Below are 27,271 nucleotides of genomic sequence, written 5' to 3'. Positions count from 1 at the left end.
CTTTGATTAATGATATTTTTCTTTTAAGTCAGATTTATCAGTCTTCTTTTTCAGTCTTAGAAAGGAATTGCCCACTCTAGGAGTATTTATTGAAATAAAAAATCTCTTGTGTTTTCTTCAGGTGCTTTTTGCAGTTCTCCTTTTTACATTTTGTTTCAACTTCTCAAGATAATTAGTTTTATTTGCAATAAAACAAATATTCATTTTAGCATATTAGTACAAAGTTTTATTATCAGTGACTGGTCTTACTTTTAACTACCTGTTGGCAGTAAAAGCTAGGTAAAATTGGTTATGAAGCTCTCTCTGTTAGTCTATGTTCAGTCTAAAGCATTAGGCAATTTCTCTGATACCTGAACTCTTTAATTACTGCAGCTCTTTGAACAAGAGAGAAGTCAGCACTGCTTAGCATAGCTTAGGTTGGTACTTTACAACATTCTGAACAGTAGTCTTGTCTGACCCAAGAGAGAGGAATTGAGCAGAATAGGCATTCTGCCTCCACAGCACTCACTGCTTTGTTTTATTAATGGTGTAATGTATCCCCCAATTATTTTTCATTCAGTGTTTTACAAAGGAAAGACAACTACTAAAAGTATTTTTATTTATTTATGTTAAGATTTTACTTGTTTATTAGAGAGAGAGTACATGCACACACATGTGTTGGGGGAGGGGCAGAGGGAGAGGGAGAGAGAGAATCTCAAGCAGGCTCCATGCTGAGCCCTGAGCCCAAAGCAGGGCCCCATCTCACAATCCCAAGATCACAACCTGAACTGAAATCAAGAGTCAGATGCTCAATCGACTGAGCCACCCAGATGCTCCTTTATTTATTAAAAAAATTTTTTTTTCTTAAAGTATTTTTAAATACCGGTTCCCTCCTCCCCATCTGAAAGAGCAGGTGCTCCTATGAAACCTTTTGTAAGCCAAAATGACATAAAGCAAAGGAGCAACTACCATTAATTTATATGGAAAAATTTTTGAGTAGTCCCAAACTGAGAAAATAATCTCTCTTAGGCTTTTCTGATACCTTAGGACATGTCTTGCTAATAGACGCACAAAATCAGTTGAGATGAAACACAATACTCACAGACATGTGAGTACTCAAAGCTATGGCTGCTTGATGCTGAGATGCTGAGTGTGGTTCCTGAGGAAGGAGCCTGGCAGGGCTACTCTAGCTTTTGGTGCTTGCTACCTCTATAATGGCTCTTGCAACACAAATGCTGAACGTTATTTTCGATTTTGCCTTTTTTTGTAAAAGCAAAAATTCTCTTTGGATTTCTTTCAGGTAGTGAAAACAGATTCTAACGTAGCTCTTCTGTAAAACTGAAGTGGCCTAATGTGAACTTTTGGAAAGGGGATATCTGTAGTTGGTTTTAGTATGTGTTTTAAGGATTCTTGATGACTTTACAAATATTTGTTGAGCTACTCATTGAATAATAAAATGAATGTTTATCCATGCTTATAATAGTGAAATATTGTAAATTATTAAAATGCCCACTTTTAGAAGTCTAGGTGAATAACGGCACATCTTTAAATTGTAATACTGGGTAGTCACTAAAAAAGAATAAAGAGATCTGAAGTATAATATAGATTAGGGACATGGGAAGAAATCCAAGACAGTCAAATAAAAAATAGCAATTACTAATATAGTTGACCTTTGAACAATGCAGGTGGTGGGGTGCTCAGTCAGAAATCCGCATGTAGTGATGCCTGTCTGGCTCAGTCGGGATCTCTGGGTCATACGTTCAAGCCCCACATTGGGCGTAGCATTTACTTAAAAAAAAACAACTGCATATAACTTGATTCCCCAAAAACTTATACTAATAGCCTGCCGTTGACCAGAAGCCTTATAGATAAACTGGTTAGTTAACACATATTTTGTATGTTATATGTATTATATACTTTAAATATTCTCACAATATTACAAGTATTCTTCAATAAAGCAAGCTGGAGAAAAAAGTGTTATTAAAATCATAAGGAAGAGTAAATACACTTATAGTACTGTGTTGTATTTATTGACAAAAATTCATGTGTAAGTGGACTTGCACAGTTCAAACCCATGTTGTTCAAGGGTCAACTGTAGTATGTATGGTATGGCCCCATTTTTGTTAGATTGTATAAAATATTTTTGTAGGGGCGCCTGGGTGGCTCAGTCGTTAAGCATCTGCCTTCGGCTCAGGGCGTGATCCTGGTGTTCTGGGATCGAGCCCCACGTCAGGCTTCTCCGCTGGGAGCCTGCTTCTTCCTCTCCCACGCCCCCTGCTTGTGTTCTCTCTCTCGCTGGCCGTCTCTGTCTCTGTCAAATGAATAAATAAAATCTTAAAAAAAAATGTTTTTGTATGCTGAGGAGAAAATTATGGAATTATATACACTAAACCAGAGAGTGGGGTGGTTTTCATTTGTTTTATATATCCCTGTTTTGTTTGAAGTTTTTACCAGGAATATGTATTTCATAATAAAATGTATTTTAAAAATTAAAAATCAGTAACACTAAAAATTAAGCATATTTGCTCCCTAGTTTTTTCTTTTTTTCTTTTTTTTTAAGATTTAATTTTTTATTTGAGAGAGAGAGACAGAGTGCATTGGGGGAGTAGGGAGCAGAAGGAGAGGGATAAGCAACCCCCTACCAAGCATGGAGCTCGACGCAGACCTGATCCCAGGACCTTGAGATCACCACCTGAGCCAAAGTCAGATGCTTAACCGACTGAGCCACCCAGACATCATGCTCCCTAGTTTTCTTCCCAAAATTAGACTGCTTAGATAGTTTATTAACTAGGTTGAGAGATTTATGTAGAGGTGTTAGAATATACTCTTACTATCCTCAGTAAATTTTAATTAAATGGCATTTTTTTGTCCAGGGTTTTTTCAGAATCTGGAAATTTCATTATAGTTCTCTATTCTGTGACACATAAGGATCCTGAATTTTATGAATGCCTCCCCTGTGATGGCAGGTCATCTGACCTTCAGTTCCAGCTACTAACCAGCAAGGAAACCTTACATCTTTTCAAAGTAAGTGATTTGATTACCTAGCACATTAATGACTGTTTAAGGTTACGTGTTGGCAGTTTAAACCCAGTGGTCTTTACCCTTTAAAACAGTAACTCAAACTATTAGGTTTTGTTTATAATTATTACTGAGTATTAACAATACTCATTTGTGGTTAATGTCATTTTGTAAATTTTAGATCCTGTCTCCAGAACCAAATTATAATACAGGATCAGAGCTTTTCCACGGAATAAATTACCCATGTTGTTCTAAAGCCTTTGAAGAGTTTTAAGAATTTATATGTTTGTATCATTTTATGTTATTGAGAGTTAATTTGTGATCTTAGTGTTTTGTTTGCCCTGTTATTTTTTAAATGTGTGGATATAACAAATGGTTTCTCACATTTGAAAGTCAGTGTTCATGTGTAATCCTAGGAATCAGAATAGATTGTTGCTATATCTCATAAAACGCATAAAAATACATAGGTGATAGTCGCAGAAAAAGTAGGTATTTGAAACCGTAAGTGTCATTATGTATAAACATTCAAAGACTACTTTTTAGTAAAATGATTAATTGTCCTATGTCTCAGACTAATAATAAAAAAATTCTCAAGGTGCCTGGCTGGCTCATTTGGAAGAGTGTGTGACTCTTGATCTCGGGGTCCTAAGCTCAAGCCCCATGTTGCATGTAGAGCTTACTTAAAGAAATAAAAGTTTTTTTAAAAATTCTGTATTTTAATTATAAATATAATTATCTTAATTGAGGTCTAATAATTTATTTTCATTCTAGAGACATATATCACTTATTCTTTAGATCACATCCTCAGTTCACAGTTATTATTTTCACTGAATCCCTGGTTATTGAGTGAGTTACATAATACAGGTAATTAAGTTTTCACTTTCATTTATGTAGCAGGGAAATGGGACAGTTTTAAAAAGGTTACATAAAAACAGAACTAACATATGTTTGAGCAATTCCACTTCTGGATATTTATCCAAAGGAAATGCAAACACAATTCAAGCACAGACTTGAAAAGATATTTGTACCCCCGTGTTGACTGCAGCACTGTTTACAATAGCCAAGACATGGAAGCAACCTAAGTATCCTTTGATGGGTGAATGGATAAAGAAAATATGGTATGTATGTGTGTGAGTATACACACACACACACACACACACACACACGCGCGCACAGTGGAATGTTAGTCATAAAAAAGAAGAAATCCTGTCATTTGTAACAACATGGATGGACCTTGAGGGCCTTATGCTAAGTGGAAGAAGTCAGAGAAGGCCAAACACCACATGATCTTACTTATGGGTGAAATCTAAAAAACCCAATCAAACTGAAGTCATAGATACAGAAAACAGATTGGTGGAGGGTTGGGGGTGGGCAGGATGGGTGGAGGGAGTCAAAAGGTATAAAATAAGACATGAGGATGTAATGTATAGCATGGTGACCATAATATCTTCGAGAGTTGCTAAGACAGTAGATCTTAACAGTTCTCAACACAAGGAGAAAGAATTATAACTCTGTGTGGTGATGGATGTTAACTAGACTTATTGTGGTGAGCATTTTGCAGTATATACAAATATTGAATCATTATGTTGCATACCTGAAACTAATGTAATGAGATGTGTCATTTATATCTCAATTTTAAAAATGATTTAAAAAAAAGTTACAGCAATGGAAATGTCTCCCTCCTCCCAGTGTTTCCGAGCTACTTTTCATCTAAATAGAATTCTCGTGTGTTTTTATTTAAGTCAGCTCTCAAAGTACAACCTACTTCATTTCAGAATGTTGAACCTTCTGACAAGAATTCAATCCATTTTGAACTGACTGCTGAAAGCCAAAATGCAGAAACAGAGTTTTTCAACAAGGTTTCCAAGAATCTTTCAATTAAAAGGTAAGAGATGTTTATGTTATCATGTATACTTTTTAAATTATATTCACTAGTTTTTGATCGATAATAAAGTAACTCCCTAATCTGTTGAAACCGATTGTTTATCTTAGATACCATAAGATGTCCTTGCTTTACATACATTACTTCATACTCAGATGTTGGATGATTTTTTTTTTTTTTAAGATTTTATTTGTCAGAGAGAGAGAGCACAAGCAGGGGGATCAGCAGGCAGAGGGAGAAGCAGACTCTCTGCTGAGCAGGGAGCCCTGTGTGGGACTCTATGCCAGGACCCTGGGATCATGCCCTGAGCTGAAGGCAGATGCTTAACTGACTGAGCCACCCAGGCACCCCGTTAGATGATAATTTTAATGAAGTGACAACTTTAATATGGTTGTCATTTGAGTTGCTTTATTACATGGGGGGAAAGTGTCAGGAAATTATCTTGCTTAGGAAGAAACATCTTGTTTTTGTTCAGTTTGCCTTCTGTTCTGTTCTCTTCCTTATAGTTTTAAACCTGGGCCTATCAGAGAAACTCCTGTAAAATATAACTTCTCTACCAAAAAAAGAAAAAGCACTTGGGGATTAATTAAATAATGGCTGTGGCTCTTTGGGTCTGTATATACCTTTTCTGGTAAAAAAAGATATTCCTTTATAGTAGCATTCTCCAGAGAAACAGGAACAGCAGGATGGAAGGGGGAGGGAGGGAAAGATTTGTTTTATGGAATTGGCTCATGCAGTTGTGGCTCAGGTCCTGGTCTCAGGGTTGTGAGAATGAACACAACATCAAGCTCCACACTAGGCATGGAGTCTGCCTAAAATTCTCTTTCTCTCTCACTCTGCCCCATTCCCCTCCCTTTCCCCCCATCCCCCAAAAAATATCTTCACAGAAACATCTAGAATAATGATTGACCAAATAACTGGTTATTATGGCCTAGCCAAGTTGACACATAAAATTAACCCTTCAGATCCCTATTCCAGCTTTCTCATTTATTCTACTACATGCCAGATAGTGTGCTAAAGGCTGGTGATACAATGGTATTAAAAATAGTTGCAGACATGATTTCTTCCCTCATGGAATTTATAGTACAGTGATGAAGTGTTGAATGTTCTCCATATTATTGTAGAGGTCCACTAATTGAAGTTAATAGTTTGCCAAATATTTTTTTTTTTTTAAAGATTTTATTTATTTATTTGACAGAGATAGAGACAGCCAGCGAGAGAGGAAACACAAGCAGGGGGAGTAGGAGAGGAAGAAGCAGGCTCATAGCGGAGGAGCCTGATGCGGGGCTCGATCCCATAAGGCTGGGATCACGCCCTGAGCCGAACGCAGACGCTTAACCGCTGTGCCACCCAGGCGCCCCAGTTTGCCAAATATTTAATAACCTCATTTAAAAGTTACTTTGGGGTGCTGGTTTTGATGCTGTAGGTCTGAAACTATTGTTTTTATAGTAAACTCTGCATCCAATTTGGGGCTCGAACTCAGGACTCTGAGATCAAGAGACGTATGCTGTACTAACTGAGCCAGCCAGGTGCCCCTAAAACTACTGTTATTTTAACTTGCCCTAGTAGTTAATTTGTCCTTTTCTCAACTTTTTGACCATAACCTTAACCTGTCTATGGGCACCTTTAATACTGTCTGTTTAGTTATCTCGCATGAGAAACAGGAGGTACAAGATTCATTGTAGATCATTACAGTTATTGAGAAAATGGCTTGACTTCTTTTTATAGAATTCATTCATCTGTCCTTAACACTTGATTCTATAGGTGGAAATTAACTATGATACAATTTTAAAATAAATGCCAACTATACCTCTATATGTTTATAGAGGGCACAACATAATAGTTGTGAGCTCAGTTTATGGTATAAGACATCTGCATTCAAGTCCTGGCTCTAAACATCATTATTCCATCTGTAAAATGGGAATTATGACTGAATCTGTATTAGTTTCTGGTGTTGCTCTGACAAATTCCCACAAACTTGTTGACTTACAAGCAATACAAATTTATTGTCTTCCAGTTTTGGACGTCGGAAGTCTGAAGTGGTCTGTGAGGCTGAAATCAAAGTGATGATAGGGCTGCGTTCCTTCTGCAAGCTTTAGTATAGAATCCATTTTATTCCCTTTTCCAGCTTCTAGAGGCCATGTGCATTCCTTTTCTGGTGGCCCCTCACACTGTCTTCAAAGCCGGCTTCTGACTTCTGCTTCTATCCTCACATCTTCTCCAACTCTGACCTTTTTGCCTCCATTTTATAAAGGCCCTTGTGATTACATTGAGCCTACCTGGATAATCTAGGATAATCTCCACATCTCAAGATCCTTAACTTAATCACATCTGCAAACTCCCTTTTACCAAATGCAGTAAACATAGTCACAGGTTCTGAGGATTAGAAAGATAACTGAGGTATACTGTCTCCATCTTTGGTCATTTTAAGTTATCCTTGATATAGTTTAGGTCACCAGAAAACTATATTCTTCTAGCTTTTCAGGAATACCTTCACTGTCTTTTTAAGTCTTTATTCAAAATTTTATTGAATATTTATGGAAGAAAAAGTTGGATTAAAGAAACACTTATAATTTCTTTAACATTATTTTTGATAACTGCGAATTTTCAACTCTGATCAAAGCTTTAATAACGATTAGTCACTTTTAGATTTTAATAAAATGTTTGTCTCACCTAAAGAGCTGATGTTCTAATTATACAATATAAAGTTGTTTTTTCTTCTTGCCTTGACTGCTACAAGAGCTCAGAAATGAATTTTACTGCTCAATGTCAGAAATTTTATGTGCGTGTGTATATATGTTTGTGCTATCATAAGTAAGCATGTAGCAAATATTAATTCCTGGGACTCCTGGATGGCTCAGTTGGTTAAGTGTCTGCCTTTGGCTCAGGTCATGATCCCAGGGTCCTGAGATCAAGCCCTGAGTTGGGTTCCCTGCTCACTGGGGAGTCTGCTGCTCCCTCTCCCTCTTCTTTTTTTTTTTTTTAAAGATTTTATTAATTTATTTAACAGAGATAGAGACAGCCAGCGAGAGAGGGAACACAAGCAGGGGGAGTGGGAGAGGAAGAAGCAGGCTCCCAGCGGAGGAGCCTGATGTGGGGCTCGATCCCATAACGCCAGGATCACGCCCTGAGCCGAAGGCAGACGCTTAACTGCTGTGCCACCCAGGCGCCCCTCCCTCTCCCTCTTCTTATCCCCCTGCTTGTGCTCTCTCCCTCTCTCTCAAATAAATAAATAAAGTATTTAAAAAATATTAATTCCTTGCCACAAACTTGGGTTCTAAAAATGTAACTTTTTTTCTTTTTAAAAATAATTGAACTTAATTTCTAATTTGACTGCCCAATTTTTATAGAAACCAAATTTCAGTCAATTCAAGATCTGTTTATCTTCTTTTCTGTGAGGTTATATGCAATTTGGAGGAATTAATGCTGTGCCAGTAATAGTAATGTGGGATGACATGATTATCATCCAGCCAAGCTGCCATTTGCTCAGGTGTTTTCATTTGCATCTGGTCTTTGGCAGTAGATTTGTGCGGTCCTCTGCTGTGACCTCCTTACCCTAGTCAGATCACTGGCCCTCTGTCATGTCCATGCTGCGCTGTGGCACAGAGGGTATCCTAATATTCTCCATGTCACTCTTGGCAGCTGGGGAGAACTCTGTGGAGCTCAGTGCAGACCCTCAGTGCAGATGCTTAAACACACCATGCAGATGTTCTGATTGTTTCATTGCAGCACTTTGGCTCAGAAGGAACTCTGTGAGTGTTTGCTTCTCAGACTCATCAGGGTTTAGGGCAGAGGTCTCTCAGACCTTCCATATCTACCTTGGGGTTTCTGTTGGGCTCCTTGCCAGGGAGATAGGGTGTTGGACCCTTTCTTAGGGATTCTGTCAATGTCTGCACTCTTTAAGCTTCCTTCTGGCTTTTCTCTTCCCTGAATTCGTCCTGTTGAGACTTTATCTTGGATGCCAAAAAACCTGATGCATATAGTCTTCCAAATTTTAGTCTTAAACTCTCAGCTTTGGAAACTCCAGCACTCAAAATGTCACTGTCCTATAGGGGCAGGCCCCTGTCACACAGTGACTACAACTGATTGAGTAGAAGGAGGTACCTCAGTTGATGTCTCCGAGTTTCCCAGCACACATATAAGTGTACAGGAAAATATAGTAGTTCCTTATCAAGTTCCCTTTTTAACACAGTGAGTGTTTAATGCAGTGAGTATATAGCTTTATCACCAGTTTATAATTTTTTTATGGCAAGCACTATGCCTTATTTATAACTACATTTCTCAGAGTGGTTATTCAGAAGATGCTCAGTAACTGTTGATATTTTGTGACTTTAAGAATAACTGGGTTAAACTTCCCATGATCAGGCAAAGGGAAGTAGTTTATTAAGCATGAATCTGACTGGACCAGCTTTTCTAGGCAGCTAACACTGGCCTGAAAAAATAATCCGTGGTTGTCAGGTACTAAAGTAAATGATCCAGATACTACTGGGGCTTATTAAAGCACTTTATTCAGTTTCAAAAAGAAAGAACAAATAAACAAATAGATTACTGAAGACTTTTCTTTACTCACCCTCTATTCTTTAGGTCTTCCCAAAAGTTATCTCCAGGAGAAATGCCAATAAACGATCATGACTCTGGTGTTGAAGATGAAGATTTTTCTCCAAGACCAATTCCTAGTCCTCATCCTGTGAGTCAGAAGGTATCACTGATCTTGTAAAGAACCCACCTATGTGTTTAGAAACCTAAAATCTCTTCATGTTAAAGCATTCAATAATATTACCTGAAATTTATTTAAGTTTTATTCAAAGATATATCTAGGTATATATCTGTATGGCTATATCTATATTATATCTATATATACAGATATAGATATTTTTCACAGGTACATGTAACTATTATATGTTACGTATATAATAATACATATGCATTTGTGTATACATATTATAATAAGTACATATAATGATTGCTTCCAGAGAAAACTGAGGCACAGATTGGTTAAGTTGCCTACCAGTATTACACAACTAGTAAGTGGTAAAGCTGGAATTCAAGAGGTTTGGAATTCAGTAAAGCTAGTAATTCAGAAGATTGGGTTTCAGAGCTTGGTGCTTTTAACCCATATAGACTCAACATTCTGTACCATCACCAGAACTTGACATTGTTATCACCAAATCTGAGAAAACATGATACTTGCGTTTGGAGATTGCTAATAACCCCTGTTATAATTTTTTGACTGTAGGCAATCTGTGGGTTATTGTGGAATTGTGCCTTAATTGGAACAATTACTTATTAGAAGGAAAATGAATAGGAAAGATTTTTAAAAATTAATATCAAATTATAAGCAAATTCACCACACGAATATTTAGTTTACTTTTTTCTGCTCTCTTCCACCTCTTAATTGCAAGTATTGGTAAAAAGAATAACAGTGAATAATTTCACTTAGTAGAAAAATATTCTGAAATACTTATTGGAAGATCTTTTGTTACTTAAGATGCAGAAACATTATTTGCTACGAGATCTATTGAAGCATTCTGCCAGTGATACGTTGTTTTGCAGAGAGAGGGTAAAAAAGTCTATTATAAAACAGTTCCTATATTGTGTTATGTGATTTAAGCAACATTAATCAGTGTTCCGATAAAAGTAGTTCCATTGTTAAGTGAGTTTGTTAAGGCAAGGACCTTGTTTACTTTACTGACAATTGTTTTCCTAGTGCTAGCACATAGAAGATGCCCAGAAAATATGTGCCAACTATCTAAAGAATGAACACTTTTTAATGAGTAATTGGATGTAATTTGGAAAATATTAGTCTGAAGAAAGTGCAACATCCTAAAAAATACTTTTCTTCTTTCATGTCTTTCCCATTTATAGGTTTCTAAGATCCAACCATCAGTTCCTGAACTTTCCCTTGTGTTGGATGGCAATTTCATAGAATCAAATCCTCTGCCTAAGCCATTGGAAATGGTGAATAATGAAAATCCTTCTTTGTTGATTAACCACTCTGAACACTTGGAGCCATTACAACCTCAGCTTTACGATGACAAACGCAGCCTAGAAGCTGAAGCTGGAGAGCTTTCCTTGAAAGGGCTACCAAATCAGTTAACCCAGAGCACTGTTCCTTTGAGACACAGCAAAGGAAGACAGCCATCTACCTGTAAGAACGGGAACCCCCATATCAGGAACAGCGTTAAACCGTCTTCTCTTAATAGGCCATCTTCTGATACAAATGTACACAAAGAAGAATATCCTGTAAGATCCTCCACATTTAATTCCGAGCAGTCTTCTCATGCCCCACAGTCTCACCCACACAATTTTGTTTTTTCATCCCATAATTCAGGAAGACCAATGGAACTTCAGATACCTACTCCACCACCGCCGTCTTACTGTCCTACAAATGTTTGCAGTTGTTGTCAGCATCATGGCCACGTGCAGTATAGTCCAATAAATTCTTGGCAAGGAATGAATACAGTAGGGTCTGTTCAAGACCTCCCGTCTGAAGCCCTTCATAAGCATTCATTATTTCACCCAGGTGGATGTCCAGCTCTGTACCCGAATGCATTCTGTTCTTCAAGTAGCCCCATAGCCTTGAGACCTCAGGGAAACACAGGTGGTTGCACTCCCCACAGGATTGTAGAACCATCGCCTCTGGCAAGACTGCCTTCACATGTGGACTCACGGAACCCACCACCTTGTGCGGTATGCATGCACACACCCAAGACGGGGTCAGATAACGGAATGATGGGACTATCTCCGGATGCATATAGGTTCCTCGCAGAACAAGACAGACAGTTGAGACTGCTTCAGGCACAGGTTTGCGAGCTTCCTTAGTTCTTTTAAATTCATGGTATTAATATGGTTTCTTAAAAATAACTGAGAATTCTTTAGTAATTACGTTTTATGCAGTAAAATTGTAGAATATCAAAACTAGAAACAACCTTGGAAACCAAATTCTAGTTCCTGTTGTTTTACAGATAAGTAAAAAGAGGATTAGAGAGAGAAAATAATTTACCCAGGGCGCCTGGGTAGCGCAGTCGTTAAGCGTCTGCCTTCGGCTCAGGGCGTGATCCCGGCATTCTGGGATCGAGCCCCACATCAGGCTCCTCCACTATGAGCCTGCTTCTTCCTCTCCCACTCCCCCTGCTTGTGTTCCCTCTCTCGCTGGTTGTCTCTCTGTCACATAAATAAATAAAATCTTAAAAAAAAAAAAAAAAAAAGAATTTACCCAATGACACATTGCTAGTTAGGAGTAGAGCCGGGACTAGAAAGTAAGCCTTCTCTTCTCTGCCTTGTGCATATCCTAATCTACAACATAACTACATTTTTCTTTCATTTGTTGCCTCTAACAAAAAGTCTTTGTAGTTTAGTAAACCCTGGTATACAACTCCATCTAAAACCTGCACAATGTATTCTGATGCAGCTCTAATTTGTCAACCCTGTAGTATGATTAGTACTTTTAGCCAGTGTACCTTTAGAGAATAGTTCTAGAACCTCTTCTGTATATCTATACTAGACGTGTTTCACTCATTTTACTATGAAATGCTTCCTTTCTTCATGCCTTTATGGCAGTTTTTAGTCTTTTAGTTATATGTTACACCATTCAATCTTGTACCTTTTTTTTTCCCTTTTCTTTTTTTATTTTTTAAGATTTTATTTATTAATTTTGACATAGAGAGACAGCCAGTGAGAGAGGGAACACAAGCAGAGGGAGTGAGAGAGGAAGAAGCAGGCTCCCAGTGGAGGAGCCTGATGTGGGGCTCGATCCCAGAATGCCGGGATCACGCCCTGAGCCGAAGGCAGACACTTAACGACTGCGCCACCCAGGCACCCCTTTTTTTCCCTTTTCTTACTGGTACCCTTTTTCCACATACCTACCACAAATCGCCTACCTTCTTCCTCCCCCCGGCCCTGCTCCCCAGTATGAATGAAAACAACCCGAAATGTATTCTTCCATATTTTGTCCATGATCCTGTAACTATGCCACATATATGTATAATGGACATTATATACATGTATGATTTTTTAGAAATCTTTGTTTTATAAAACTGGAGTCATAGTGTTTGCATTTTGCAAAAACAAAAAAAGATAATTTGAAACTTCTGCTTAGGAGTGCCTGAGTGGCTCGGTCAGTTAACCTGCATCTGCCTTTAGTTCAGGTCATGATCCCAGGGTCCTAAGTTCAAGCCCCATGGTGGACTCCCTGTTCAGCAGGGAATCTGCTTCTCCCTCTACCCTTGTTTGTGCACTTCTGCTCTCTCTCCCTCTCCCAAATAAATGAATAAATAAATAAAATCTTTAAAAAACAAAAATTTTAAGGACGACTTTTGCTTAAAAATGCTGTAGATAGGACACCTGAGAAAAATGTAGTTTCATTGTTTCTTAGACCTAGTAAATTCTTTGAAATTGTAAAATGTAAGTTTGATTTTTATAAATCCTTAAAAATATTTGGCACACATTTTAATGTAACTAAACATTTCACATTGAAAAGATATAGTTCTCATTTATTTCTTGTTTTTAAAAAAAGACAGTCTAAAAAGACCTTTTAAATAGAAATCTTAGTTACTTGGGATTAAAATGTAAATATAGACTAATGAGTACATTATCTAAATCATTATACTTGGAGAATACAAGAAATGATGTAGGAAATGCTTTTATGATAAATACACATACTATTTTGCTCATGTGAATTTTTTAAACATTATTTTAGGTTCCACTTTATTTACATATAAAAAATCTTAACACATTTTCTATATAAGTATATATAGAACTATCTTATTCTGTAGGATTTTGTTAAAATGATGTATAACAAATTTTCTAATTAGTCTCCTGTTCCAGTCTGAAGTTTCTGCTATTGCAGACAGTGCAGCAGTCAACATCCTTGCACTTGGCATTTCCCTGCATGTGTGCATATATCTCTGTAGCATAGATACCTAGGAGTAAAATTGTGAAGTCGAAGAGAACACAGACATTTTAAATGTTCAAAGACAGCCAAACTTGTTCCTGTCCTAAGGGAGACTTGTTTCAAGTCTCATTTTGGTGTAGTGGTGAAGGGATTGGGACCTGGCACCGGTCTCCTTGGGTTCTAGTCCGGTTTCAGTGTAACATAAATTAATGCAATCTTGGGCAAATTACTTCACTTCTCAGACTTTAGTTTTCTCATTCACAAAATAAGAATGTACATAAGTGTATGGAGTTCTAAGGATTGAATGAGTTACTAGGGAAAGGTGGCTTAGAATAGTGCCTGGCATATAGTTAGTGCTCAGTACATGTTAACTATTACTATTTTCATTATCATTATTATTTCAGTTAATGACATCACTTCTCATCCTGTTGCTCAGGCAAAAATCCTGGGTGTCAGAAGCCCTGGTTTTACTTTCTAGATGTATCTTGAACTTAACTGTTCCTTAACCATCTTGCCTGCTGCCTCCCTAGTTGAAACCATCTTCTTCTCTTATCCAACCATGCTACTTCCAGTACTGTCCCTATTTTTCCTTGGACAAAGTTGGAAGTTTTCCAATGATTGTATTCTCCAAGTAAAAGTTGGAAACATGACAGCCATCTTCTTAAAGCTCAAGTCAGATCATAGGGCTTCTCTCTCAGTGGTTTTCCTTTGCAATTAGAAAATCTAGATCCTTTGCGCTGGCCCTTGAAACCGTGTCGTTCGGCTCTGTGTGCCTCTTCTAGCTCATCTCTTGCTCCTGTCTTCCATGTTCACTACACTTCAGTTGCAGGATGTGCTTTTTGTTCTTCAAAAACATGAGCTTGTTTGTTTCCACTTTAGGTTCTTGACCTTGCCGCTCTGCCCAAACCTTGTAATGACTCACTCCTTCTCAGCAGTCAGGTCTTAATTATGAGTTTTTGGTTTTTGTCTCTAGGGAGCTCTGGGGAGAGAACTTACAAGATTCATCACTGTATTTTTTTAGCACCTTGAATAGTACTTCACTTATAATAGTTACTTTATACATATTTTGTAACTTGAATGAGTGAGAATGGCCACCCAGAAAGGTTGTACCAATTTAATACTCCAAAGTTGTTTTTCCACATCTCCAGTATTGTGCATATCAAACTATTAAAATTAGTATCAGACTTATAAAAAGACAGTTTTAATTTGCACTGTATTATTGTAATCAAGATTGATCATTTTATTATTTATTGGCCATTCATATTTTGTGTGAAGTCTGTCATTTACCCATTTTGGGTCCTTTTCTAATTAATTTGTGAGAGCTCATTATATATTAGGAAATTGGTTTTTTATCATATATGTGTGGTAAGCATTTCTTACAGTTGTCTTTAATGTTTTTTGTTTTAACCATTTGTTTTGTGCAGAATATTCCAATTTAGATATAATTAGGTCATTTTCTTTCTGGGTGTTAATTATGTTTAGAAAATCTTTCTTCCTCAAGATTATAAAAAATTTATTCTTCATCTTCCCTCCCCCTTCAGGATTTGTTGCTTTATTTTGATATATGAGATAAGAGGTTTTTCCTTTTTAATCCTCAGATAACTGGCCTCATATATTTATTGAATAATGTATCTTTTTCTTAATGATTTGGAAATATTTTTTTATGGTGTAACGGAAGTATCATGTGTTTGCATCTATTTCTGTACTGTATTCTCCACTGACTTGCCTATCTGTTCTAGCACCAGTACCATTCAGTTAGCTTTATTGAGTGTTTCCTGTGTGATCTCTCTAAACTTCACTCTTCTCATCTGCAAATTGGAAGCAGTGATTGGTATTATATGTAGATTTGATGGTTAAATGAGTTTATGTGTATGTGTGTGTGTATCTGTATGTATATGTGTATATATAAAGTAGTTAGTGTAGGTCCTGGCTATCTTAAACACTCAAAAAGTTACAATTATTTTGTCTCTTAATCCTTACAACTACTTTAGTTTTAAGTGATATTGAGGCTCATAGTGGTTAAGTAGTTCCTCCTAAAAGGTAGCAGAGTAGGATTTAAACTTATATCCTCATGACACCAAAGTCCACATTATAAACCACTGTAAGTACATATGCCATTTTGTATTATTAACACAAGTTATATTTCTACTGATCTTAATAATTTGTTGATAATTTATATTTTCCTGTATTAGTAAAGGTAATTTGCTGAAATTAATGACATGAATTGAACACAATAGTATAATTTTTTTTAAGATTTTATTTATTTGTCAGAGAGCGAGCGCACAAGTAGGGGGAGTGGCAGGCAGGGGGAGAAGCAGGCTCCCTGCTGAGCAATGAGCCCGATGAGGGACTTGATCCCAGGGCACTGGGATCATGAACTGAGCCAAAGGCAGGCGCTTAGCCAACTGAGCCACCCAGGCATCCCCACAATAGTATAATTTATAGGGAAATAGAAAATCACAGCGTTTAAAAAGGGAGGCTTTTCCATGCGTAAGTATATACCCAAGAAAAATGAAAAAATATGCTCACATAAAAACTTGTACAAAAATGTTCATAGCAACATTATCTATAACAGCCAAAAGTGAAAACAGTCCAATGTCCATCAACTGATGAATGGGTAAACACAATGTGACATATCCATACACTGGGATATTATTCAACCATAAAGTACTGATAGGTACAACACGGATGTGCTTTGAAAATGTTATGCTGAGTGAAAGAAAAAAGATGCAAGGCCACATATTGTGTGGTTTCATTTATGTAAAATGTCCAGAATAGGGAAATCTGTAAAGACAGAAAGTAGATTAGTGGTTGCCAGAGGCTGAGTGTGGGCAATGGAGAGTGACCACTAGTGGGTATAGGTTTTTTCAGGGGATTAATGAAAAGGTTCTAGAATTAGATGGTGGTGATGGTTACAAACTTTGTAGCAAATTTACTAAAAACCACTTACTTGTATACTTTGAAGGGATGAATTTTATGGTATGTGAGTTATATTTTAGTTTTAAAAGGAACAGGGGAAACTTTTGGTGTTTGAACCTCAGCTTTGCTACTTGTTAGTTACATGACCTGGGCAAGTAACTTTAATTTCTCAAGTTTTTTTTTATCTGTGAAGTGTGTTTAATAGTAGTATATTCTTTATGGGGTGGATTGTAATAATCATACATAAAAGCTCTTACTACAGTGTCTTGTAAAACAGGAAGCACTCAGTGTTTGCTACTGTTATTAATAATTCCAGTTTTAGCATGGCCAAATATGGGCTATTCTGATTAACCTTTATAAGAAGAACCTGTGTAAAAATGTTCACTATATGGTAAGGAGTTAGAATATAGCTCTTATCTTAATTTTGATTTGTAAGTGGACTAGGAATGAAATACTGATTTGAAGTGTTAACATTCAGGCTTTTTTACACAAGTGTCAATTTATGAATGCCAGTTTAGATATCTTTATGTTTTCACTTTTAAATTTGCACTTAGCCATGGGGCACCTGGCTGGCTCAGTCAGTAGAACATGCAACTCTTGATCTCTGGGTTCTAAGTTAGAGCCCCAGGTCAGGCATAGAGTTTACTTTTTAAAAAAATAAATAAAATTCATACTTAGCCTGCTTAAGTGCTTTTTAATAATGAAGGATGGTGATTTCTGCATTGAATAAGTTTTATGGTGTGATCTAACTGAATTGTGAGAAAATAGAGTTAAAAGTCAGTTATTTATAATTGGGGCACTTCGTAATTTTTTAAACTCTTCCGCCAGTTTGGTTGATTACTTCGCTGCCAGTTTAAAATATGTTTTTAATTGATACAGATTCAGCGTTTATTGGAAGCACAGTCTCTGCAGCCCTGTTCCCCTAAGACAGCCTCTGCTGAGGACACGGTGCAAGCTGCAAGACAAATGGAGCTGGTTTCCATGGAAGCACAGTCTTCCCCTGGCTTGCACATGAGAAAAAGTGTAAGCATTGCTGTGAGCACAGGTAGTTTCTTTTTTTTTTTATTTGTAAGGAATTTAAAAAAATGCTGTTCATATCACTTTTAAAAATTTTACATTGAAATTGGTGCATAGTAGAAACAGAACCAAAGCCAAGGTGAAGAGAGTATCACTTATTTAAGCCTTTGTATAATTTTACCCTTTATGAAAGAGAGCTATATCTGAACACAAATGGAAGACCACATGACATAATGCATTATTTTTGCTTCTTTCCTAGACTGGACCCAATTCTTATAACAAAAATCATCTGTGGTTTGAGGGATCAGGGAAGGTTTGTTTCATCTATGCCGTGTATTGATTCTGGGCCTTGAAGGGTACATAGGGTTTTAGTAGGTGGAATGGAGAGATGGCAGAGCAGGATGGGTAGAGAAAATAGTAGGAGCACAGTGAGAAAACACAGGGCTCTGAATTGTCTAGTACTGACCTATTTTATGGAGAACCTTTATTACATCTTTCAAAAACGAATGTCTCCTTTATTCAGTAAGCAACATTGAAGGCCTTTTTGAAAAATCAACTAATAATGTAAATGACATATATTTGGTTACATGTTTGCTCACTACCAGACCATGAGATCTTCAAGAATGTCCCCAAGATCTAGCAAGATGCCTAGTACATAGGGTGGTGGTGTTAAGAATGAAGAGAAAGAGTTGTGTAGGGTGTTGATAAGATTTGGTAACTAATTGGATGTGGCAATTGGAAGAGGTAGGGTGCTAACGTTACTGGTTTGGATCCTGGAACAGAAGAAGGACCTTAGTGGAAAAATCAGTGAAATCCAAATAAAATCTGGAGATTTAGTTAATTGTAATGCACTAATATTGGTTTCTTGATTTTGAAAAATGTGCCATGGTAATGTAAGATGTTAACTTCAGGTCAAACTGGTGAGGAGTATACAGGAACTCTGTATTATCTTCTCTATAAATCTAGAATTATTCTAATATTGAAAGTTTACTAAAAATGAAAATAAAAGTTACTCCAGGATTTTCAGCTTAGATGACCTAGGGAAGGCAAGTTAGAGAAGCAAAAGGGAGAGGATGAGTTCAGTCTAAATATCTTGTGTTTTGAGCCACTTTGGGAAATGAAGATGGTGATACCCAAACATTTGAGGAGTGGAGATTGGTTGATGACCTAAGACTTATAAAAGGAACAGATGAAGATTTGAGACTGGAGAATAAAGATTTGAGAGGGAGAAAAAGAAGGAAGGCAGATTTCTATATTCTATCTCTGAACCCATTTTTTAACTGTCCATGTAGAGGGGAACGAGGAGGGAGGGGAGAAGAGCCTCATGTACATTTTTAAGTCAGATATTACTGAGTATTAGTCAAGATTCTTTGGCTGCAAGTAATGTAAACCACTTTGAAATAATTTAAGTAAGGAAGGGGAATTTACCGGAAGGATATGAGGTGGTTTCATGAAAACCAAAGCCAAGAGTGGGGCTGACTTCAGGAAAAAACTAGAACTAGAAACTGGAATACCATTAGGACTATCCAACTATATGGCTCTTTTACTCAGTTTTTCTACTCGTTTTTTCTGGCTCACCCAAAGTTTCAAAGTGTATGTGTTACACAGTTTTAGCCATGTACACAAACCAGGTTACTGTCCTTTAGTCTTTTTTTAAATTCAGAGAACCTGAATGGCCTAGTTTGGATTAGGGTTTAATCCCTGGTTCAGTGGTAAGAGGGTTGAGAAGCATGTAATAGGGACACACCTGCTGGAGTCTCACCTTCGTTAATTGTGGGGGTGACAGTTCCCAGAGGAAGTTTGTGTGTGTCGTAGAGGGTTAGTGGACAAGGAGCTGTGGGTATTGTGAGCTAACCAAACATACATAACAAGCACACCAAAAAAGTGCAGTTTCCTCCTATAAAAGCTATACTTTTACTGTATTACAGTTGCTTCTCATCTGTATCTGCTCCTAGACTATAAGCTTTTAGGATTTTGAACACTGCCTTATTCCATGATTGTATCTCATTAGCTAATATGATGCCTAAATCATAATGTGTGCTGAATAAAAGATAATTGAATGAAGTCATTTACATGTTTAAGCTTATATTCTGAAACTATTTTGAAACCTCATAGATTCATATTCAGTTATTCAACTTGGATAACCTGGGGTAGTTATTACTTACATGCAGAAAAAAGCATTATTACTAATTGTTAGAACTAAATGGCTTTTAAAAGCATGTTTATTCTACAATGATACTTAATTTCCTGAAGGTATGTATTGGTAAATAGTCCAGAAGATTAGCAGCACTTATGTAGCTTTTTCATAATTGTTCGTTCTCTCTTTCTTTTCTTTTTTTCTTTTTTCTTTTCTTTCTTTTTTAAGATTTTTTTTTTTTTTAAGATTTTATTTATTCAACAGAGATAAAGACAGCCAGCGAGAGAGGGAACACAAGCAGGGGGAGTGGGGGAGGAAGAAGCAGGCTCACAGCGGAGGAGCCTGATGTGGGGCTCGATCCCATAACGCCGGGATCACGCCCTGAGCCGAAGGCAGACGCTTAACCGTTGTGCCACCCAGGCGCCCCTCTTTTTTAAGATTTATTTATCTATTTGAAAGAGAGAGAGCATGTGCATGTGAGCTTTGGGGGGAGGGGCAGAGGGAGAGAGAGTCTCAAGCTGACTTCTCTTTGAGTACGGTGCCTGTCATGGGGCTCCATCTCATGACCCTGAGATCATGACCTGAGCTAAAACCAAGAGTTGGATGCTTAACTGACTGAGCCAGCCAAGGACCCCAAACATTTGATTTTTAAATACTTGCCTGATGTTACGTATGTCTGATATGTCCTTGAGTATTCTCATAAATATTATATTTAAAGATAGAAATCAGAGAGCCTAGGGACTAGTTATTTTATATGTTTTCCCTTGTTTTTCAGAACAGTTTTCTGTACACACACATACACCCTAAATTGTATTCAGAATCTTTATATGTGAAATACATCATTTGAGAGCCACACTTCTTGAAGAGACAGGGCCCAGAATGTCCCTTGTTCCCTTTGTCCCCCGTTGTTTTTTGTTGTTTTTCTTTTTTAAGTAGGCTCCATGCCCAGTGTGGAACGCAGTGTGCTTGAACTCACGACCCTGAGATCAATATCTGAGCTGAAACCAAGAGTCAGACACTTAACCAACTGAACCATCCAGGCGCCCCCCCCCCCACTTTGTACACCAGTTTTCTGGCTTTTCACCTTAACCTTTTATGGCATTTCTGAGAGGATATAATCTGAAAACATTTCTAGGTAATTGTGCTACAAAAATACAGTTAGTCTTACTTAGAGGTTTGTCAGAGGATTATTTTTATAGTAGTATATTTGTTTCAGTATCTGGTTAATCATTTAATCTCCAGGTGCCAGCTTGTTTTGGAATGTAGCCGGAGATGATCAAAAGCCTGAATCTCAGCTGAGGCAAGATGATACCAAGATTTCCAGTGAGGACATGAATTTTTCTGTTGATATTAATAATGAAGTCACAAGTCCTCCAGGTAGCGCTTCTTCATTAAAAGCAGTTGATATTCCCAGCTTTGAAGAAAGCAACATTGCTGTGGAAGAATTTAATCAGCCACTTTCTGTATCCAAGTAAGATGTCTTTGATTCTACATTGATCCTCCTTTTTTTCTTTTTAAATTCTAATATTCTTTTGGTGTTTTAACTCAGAAACTGTTTTGTGAATAGTATTTTCGGTAGTGTCTTTTCTGATATGGTTCTTATGTAACTGACAATTCTGGCCCTTCTAGAACTGTTCCCAGATGTCAGTCATTGGATGTGTTACAGTCTAGCTGAATCAGAACATCTGAAGAAAATTTCAGACGTACATGAGTTTAGGCTTCACCGTAGAGATTCTGATAACTAGGCCCCAGGTGGAAATGGGGCCCTGAATTTTGTAAATTTTTAAGGATTCTGCATGTTGCGAGTATGTATATAAATATATATATATATAAGAATTTATTTCTGAGATTTACTTCAAAGTAACCTGGTGAGAAAAAAAATAGCTTGTGGAAGATGAAATGGCTAGGGGTGTAATTGGAGTAAGATTGATTTTAAGTAGGTAATTTTTTAAAAAAAGATTTATTCATTTATTTTAGAGAGTGCATATGAGCAGGGTGGGTGGGGGAGGCTTGGGGCAGAGAGAGAGAGGGAGAGAGAGAACCCCAAGCAGACTCTGTGCTGAGTGTGGAGTCCTACATGGGGCTCCATTCCAGGACCCTGAAATCATGACCTGAGCCGAAATCCAGAGTCAGCTGCTCAACTGACTGAGCCACCCAGGTGCCCACTGGAAGTAGGTAATTGTTAAAACTGTGTATAATGGTTTGTTAGACTATTCTCTCCTGTGTTTGAAATTTTTCATGAAGTTTTTATTATTATTAAGCAAGGATTTCAAAGTAATTTAGATCCTCAGGAAATTAGGAAAGAAATTCAAATATCTTTGAGCTTCTGATAAGTGCTGCCACAGAACTAGGCCCTAGAGATTGAGCAGTAGGTTAGGAAAAGTTGCTAACTTCATGGAATTTCCATGACTTGCAGAGACAAACAGTAACCATATAAGTAACAAATAATTTAATTTCATATAATGACAACTGCTCTGAAAAAAATAAACCAGGGTGATCAAGTGGGGTGTACCTAGGGTGGTGGCATGGGAGTGAGGGATATATTAAGTAGGGGATGGTAAAGGAAGCCTTCCCTGAGGTGGTAACATTTGAGCAGTGAGTAGAATGATGAGAAGGAGCCAGCTCTGAGAACACATGAAGAGTGCTCCTGGTAGAAGAAATGGCAGGTGTAGACCCTGAGGTGTGCAGGAGCTTGACAGCTCAGGAAACAATTAGGAAAGCCATTGTGGCTAGACACAGTGACGGAGAGGGAGGGGTGAAGGGAGGAGAGGGGAGAGAGAAGGCAAAGTGCTCAAGAGAGCGTGCTTATAGGAAATGGGGTCAAGGATATAGGCAGGAGCCAAATTATGTGGGGGCTTTGTAGGATGTAAAAAGGAGCTTTGAATTTATTCTGTGCTCATTAAATCCAGGGAGGATTTTAGACAAAAGAGTGGTATGATCTGATGTTTCGTTTTTTAAATAGCTGTTCTGTGGCAAATGAACTGAAGGAGTTTAGAGTGGAAGTAGGGAACTGGTTAGTATAGTAAAAGCCAACCCAAGTGAGATGAAGGAGCTTGGACTTGTGGAAGTGCTAGAAGGAATCAGGTGCAGAATAAATAAATGAGAAGGTAGAGGAATGATGTAGGCGTAAAACACCATATATAATAGTTAAAAGAGGTGAATTTGGTGGTGGGGTGACATGGGGCAGACAACTGATTATTTTTTTTAAATTATAAGCCCTGTGATAATATTTGACCTTTTTTTTTTTTACTTGATACTTTTTAGGTACATTTTATTTTTACTTATTTTTTAATTTAAATTTTAGGTAGTTAACATACAATGCAATATTGGTTTCTGAAGTAGAATTCAGTGATTCATCACTTATATATAACACCCAGTGCTCATCACAAGTGCCCTCCTTAATACCCATCTAGTCCATCCCCCACCCAACTCCCTCCATCAACCCTTGCTTTGTTCTGTGTTGTTAAGGGTCCCTTATGGCTTGTTTCCTTCTCTCCTTTTTTTCTTTTCCCCCTTTCCATATATTCATCTGTTTTCTTTCTTAAATTCCACATATGAGTGAGATCATATGGTATTTGTCTTTCTCTCACTGACTTATTTTACTTACCATAATACAATCTAGCTCCATCTATGTTGTTGTAAATGGCAAGATTTCATTCTTTTTGATGGCTGAGTAATATTCCTGTGTGTGTGTGTGTGTGTGTGTGTGTGTGTGTGCGTGCGTGCGCGTGCGTGCTCCTACGCACACACCACATCTTTATCCATTCATCAGTCAATATCCATAGCTTGGCTGTTGTTGATAATGCTGCTGTAAACATTGGGGTGCATGTACCCCTTCCAATCTTATTTTTGTATCCTTTGGGTGAATACCTAGTAATATAATTGTTCAATCGTAGGGCAGCTCTCTTTTTAACATTTTGAGGAACCTCCATACTGTTCTCCAGAGCGGCTGCAGCAGTTTGCATGCCCACCAACAGTGCAAGAGGGTTCCCCTTTCTCCGCATCCTCGCCAACACCTGTTGTTTCTTGTGTTATTAATTTTAGCCACTCTGGCAGGTGTGAGCTGGTATCTTATCCTGGTTTTGATTTGTATTTCCCTGATGATGAGTATTATCACTGAGCATCTTTTCATGTGTCTTTAGCCGTCTGGATGTCTTCTTTGGAACCATGTCAATTCATGTCTTCTGCCCATTCTGGGTCATTTATTTTTGGGTGTTGAGTTTGATAAGTTCTTTATAGATTTTGGATACTAACGCTATCAGATATGGCATCTGCAAGTACCTTCTCCCACTCCGTAGGCTGCCTTTTAGTTTTGTTGACTGTTTCCTTGGCTGTGCAGAAGCTCTTTATCTTGATGACGTCCCAATAGGTCCTTTTTGCTTTTGTTTCCCTTGCCTGTGATGGCGTGTCTATTAAGTTGCTATGGCTGATGTCAAAGAGGTTGCTGCCTGTGTTCTCCTCTAGGATTTTGAGGGTTTCCTATCTCACATTTAGGTCTTTCATCCATCTTGAATTTATTTTTTGTGTATGGTGTAAGAAGGTGGTCCAGTTTCATTCTTCTGCAAGTTGCCATCCAGTTTTCTCAGCACCATTCATCGAAGAGACTGTCTTTTTCCTACTGGATAGTCTTTCCTGCTTTTTCAGAGCTTAGTTGACCATATAGTTGTGGGTCCATTTCTGGGTTCTCTGTTCTGTTCCATTGAGCTATGTGTCTCTTTTTGTGCCAGTACCATACTGTCTTGATGATTACAGGTTTGTTAATAGAGCTTGAAGTCTGGAATCGTGATGCCTCCAGTTCTGTTTTTCTTTTTCAGAATTGCTTTGGCTATTCATGGTCTGTTGTGATTCCATACAGATTTTAGGATTACTTGGTCTAGCTCTGTGAAAAATACTGGTGGTATTTTGATGGAGATTAAATTAAATGTGTAGGGGCGCCTGGGTGGCACAGCGGTTAAGCGTCTGCCTTCGGCTCAGGGCATGATCCCGGCGTTATGGGATCGAGCCCCACATCAGGCTCCTCCGCTATGAGCCTGCTTCTTCCTCTCCCACTCCCCCTGCTTGTGTTCCCTCTCTCGCTGGCTGTCTCTATCTCTGTCAAATAAATAAATAAAAATCTTTAAAAAAAAAAAAAATTAAATGTGTAGATTGCTCTGGGTAGTATAGACATTTTAACAGTGTTTGTTCTTCCAATCCATGAGCATGGAATGCTTTTCTATTTCTTTGTGTCCTCTAATATTTGTCATTTTAAATTATTCTGATTATCATAATGATTAAAACAATAAACATGTTCCTCCAGAAAACTAGAAACATTTATCTCCTTTGCTCAGTATGTATATGTTTTAATCATATAATTAAATTCTCGTAGTATGTACCACAATGTATTAAAAGAGGTATGTAAATATGTCTCCCCCGTTAAATTGAATTCCTATAGGACAGGGATCATATTCATTTCTGTATTTTTTTTTTTAAAGATTTTATTTATTTGAGCAAGAGAAAGTGAGAGAGCAGGAGCGGAGGGGGAATCAGAGTCCCTGCTGAGCAGGGAGCCCAAGGCTGGGCTCTATCCCAGGACTCCGAGATCATGACCTGAGCTGAACTCAGACACTTTACCGACTGAGCCACCCAGGCGCCCCAATTTCTATATCTTTAGAACTTGACCCAGTGTATGGTCCCCATATTACCTATTTTGTATGGGTTCAATTGATAGGAAGAGCAATTTAAGGTGAGTCCCAGGATAAGTCCACATTTTATTTGGAATAATTTTAGAAACAGAAAAAGGGTGCCTGGCTGGCTCAGTCGGAAGAGCATGTTACTCTTGACCTCAGGGTCGTGAATTTGAGCCCCACGTTGGGTGTAGAGATAACTTAAATAAATAAAACAACTTAAAAAATAACTGAGAACAAAGAGGAACTAACTATGGTTATCCTTATTTATCCTCCTTGACTTCTGTAAACTGCAGACTTCTTTCTAGAATTATGGGGGTTTTCTCCTGAAATAGTTTCTAAGTCAGAACTTAAACATCTCCAAACCATTGTGGTTTTTAACTTAAGAAACCTATCTGAGTTAATTGGTAGAAGGTAGTTAATTGCTTTTTCAGGGCAGCTAATCAGCTCTATTGATTCCAACACATAACTAGATGTAAATCTGATCTTCAGCATAATGTATTGATTTGGATTAAATACGACTTCATTGTTTTCTGTAGTGGTTTTAGTGATTCTATAGGATTCTTCCCAAATATGTGTTCTGATTCATGCTGTGCTTCCCACTGCTAAGTGTTCATACATGGCACCTAGCCACCTGGGTTCCTGTCCCCCTTGGATAGTCTTCCTAAATCTTTTTTCGGATGTTAAAGCAGTCTGTGAGGGATAAATTTATTTGCCTCAAAGCATAATTGGTAACTGAAAGCTTTTTCCCAGTGAAGAGCAGTGGTATGTGGTATTTATAGAGACTTTCATTTGAAAAAAATCCTATTTTTCTTTAGAAGTCATACTTCAGACATACCTACTAATACTTGTCATATTAGAATCATCTTTTAAAATTTTGTTTCGAGGTGCCTGGCCGGCTTAGTTGGTAGAGCATTGACTCTTGATCTCAGGGTTGTAAGTTCAAGCCCCACATTGGGTGTAGAGATTACTTAAGAATAGGATCTTTTAAAAATATATATAAATAAAATAAAATTTTGTTTTAATCTTAAATCTTTTGAGGTTAAAGTCTTTAATGTTTTGGTTCTTTTATTTTTCTTTTGTTTTTGCTTACTAGGTGAAACAACGAAACAGGTATTTAAAAAAAATTTTTTTTTTTTTAAAGATTTTATTTATTTGACAGAGACAGCCAGCGAGAGAGGGAACACAAGCAGGGGGAGTGAGAGAGGAAGAAGCAGGCCCCTAGCGGAGAAGCCTGATGTGGGGCTCGATCCCAGAATGCTGGGATCACGCCCTGAGCCAAAGGCAGACGCTTAACGACTGCGCCACCCAGGCACCCTGGTATTTTAAAATTCTTGAAAATGCAGTGTAGCTGAGTGATTATGATTAAGATGATGGGCTCAGGTGCCAGACTGCCTGGATTTGAATCACAGCACTGTGAACATAGGCAGGTTTCATAATTTATGGATGACTTGGTTTTCTCATCTGTAAATGGAGACAATAAAAGCACCTATCTCAGGATTGTTGTAAGGGTTAAATAAGTTAATATATGTAAAGCACTTAGTTCCTAATTACTGTTATCATTTAGCTAAAGATGGAGTGAGGCAGGGGCGCCTGGGTGGCACAGCAGTTAAGCGTGTGCCTTCGGCTCAGGGCGTGATCCCGGTGTTGTGGGATCGAGCCCCACATCAGGCTCCTCTGCTATGAGCCTGCTTCTTCCTCTCCCACTCCCCCTGCTTGTGTTCCCTCTCTCTCTGGCTGTCTCTATCTCTGTCAAATAAATA

At 37.8% G+C, this 27,271-nt stretch overlaps 1 protein-coding gene across 3 annotated transcripts in view; it reads left to right on the top strand.

The window, feature by feature from the left end:
* Nucleotides 1-27,271, top strand: part of STIL (STIL centriolar assembly protein) — a 70,253-nt gene that overhangs the window by 17,049 nt on the left and 25,933 nt on the right. For 2 of the 3 annotated variants that reach the window (XM_045799605.2, XM_045799606.2), the window contains exons 9-14: nucleotides 2,853-3,003; nucleotides 4,773-4,882; nucleotides 9,464-9,578; nucleotides 10,745-11,683; nucleotides 17,571-17,736; nucleotides 21,088-21,316. In XM_045799605.2, the coding sequence (XP_045655561.2) occupies nucleotides 2,853-3,003; nucleotides 4,773-4,882; nucleotides 9,464-9,578; nucleotides 10,745-11,683; nucleotides 17,571-17,736; nucleotides 21,088-21,316 (1,710 nt within the window). The remainder of the gene's footprint in view (nucleotides 1-2,852; nucleotides 3,004-4,772; nucleotides 4,883-9,463; nucleotides 9,579-10,744; nucleotides 11,684-17,570; nucleotides 17,737-21,087; nucleotides 21,317-27,271) is intronic. The other variant, XM_045799607.2, reaches the window with a different exon arrangement.

This window comes from Ursus americanus, chromosome 12 (genome assembly GCF_024610735.1).
Source record: "Ursus americanus isolate L20-20 chromosome 12, mUrsAme1.1.p, whole genome shotgun sequence".
Classification (NCBI taxonomy): Eukaryota; Metazoa; Chordata; class Mammalia; order Carnivora; family Ursidae; genus Ursus; species Ursus americanus.
This window is presented reverse-complemented; position numbering and strand designations above follow the sequence as displayed.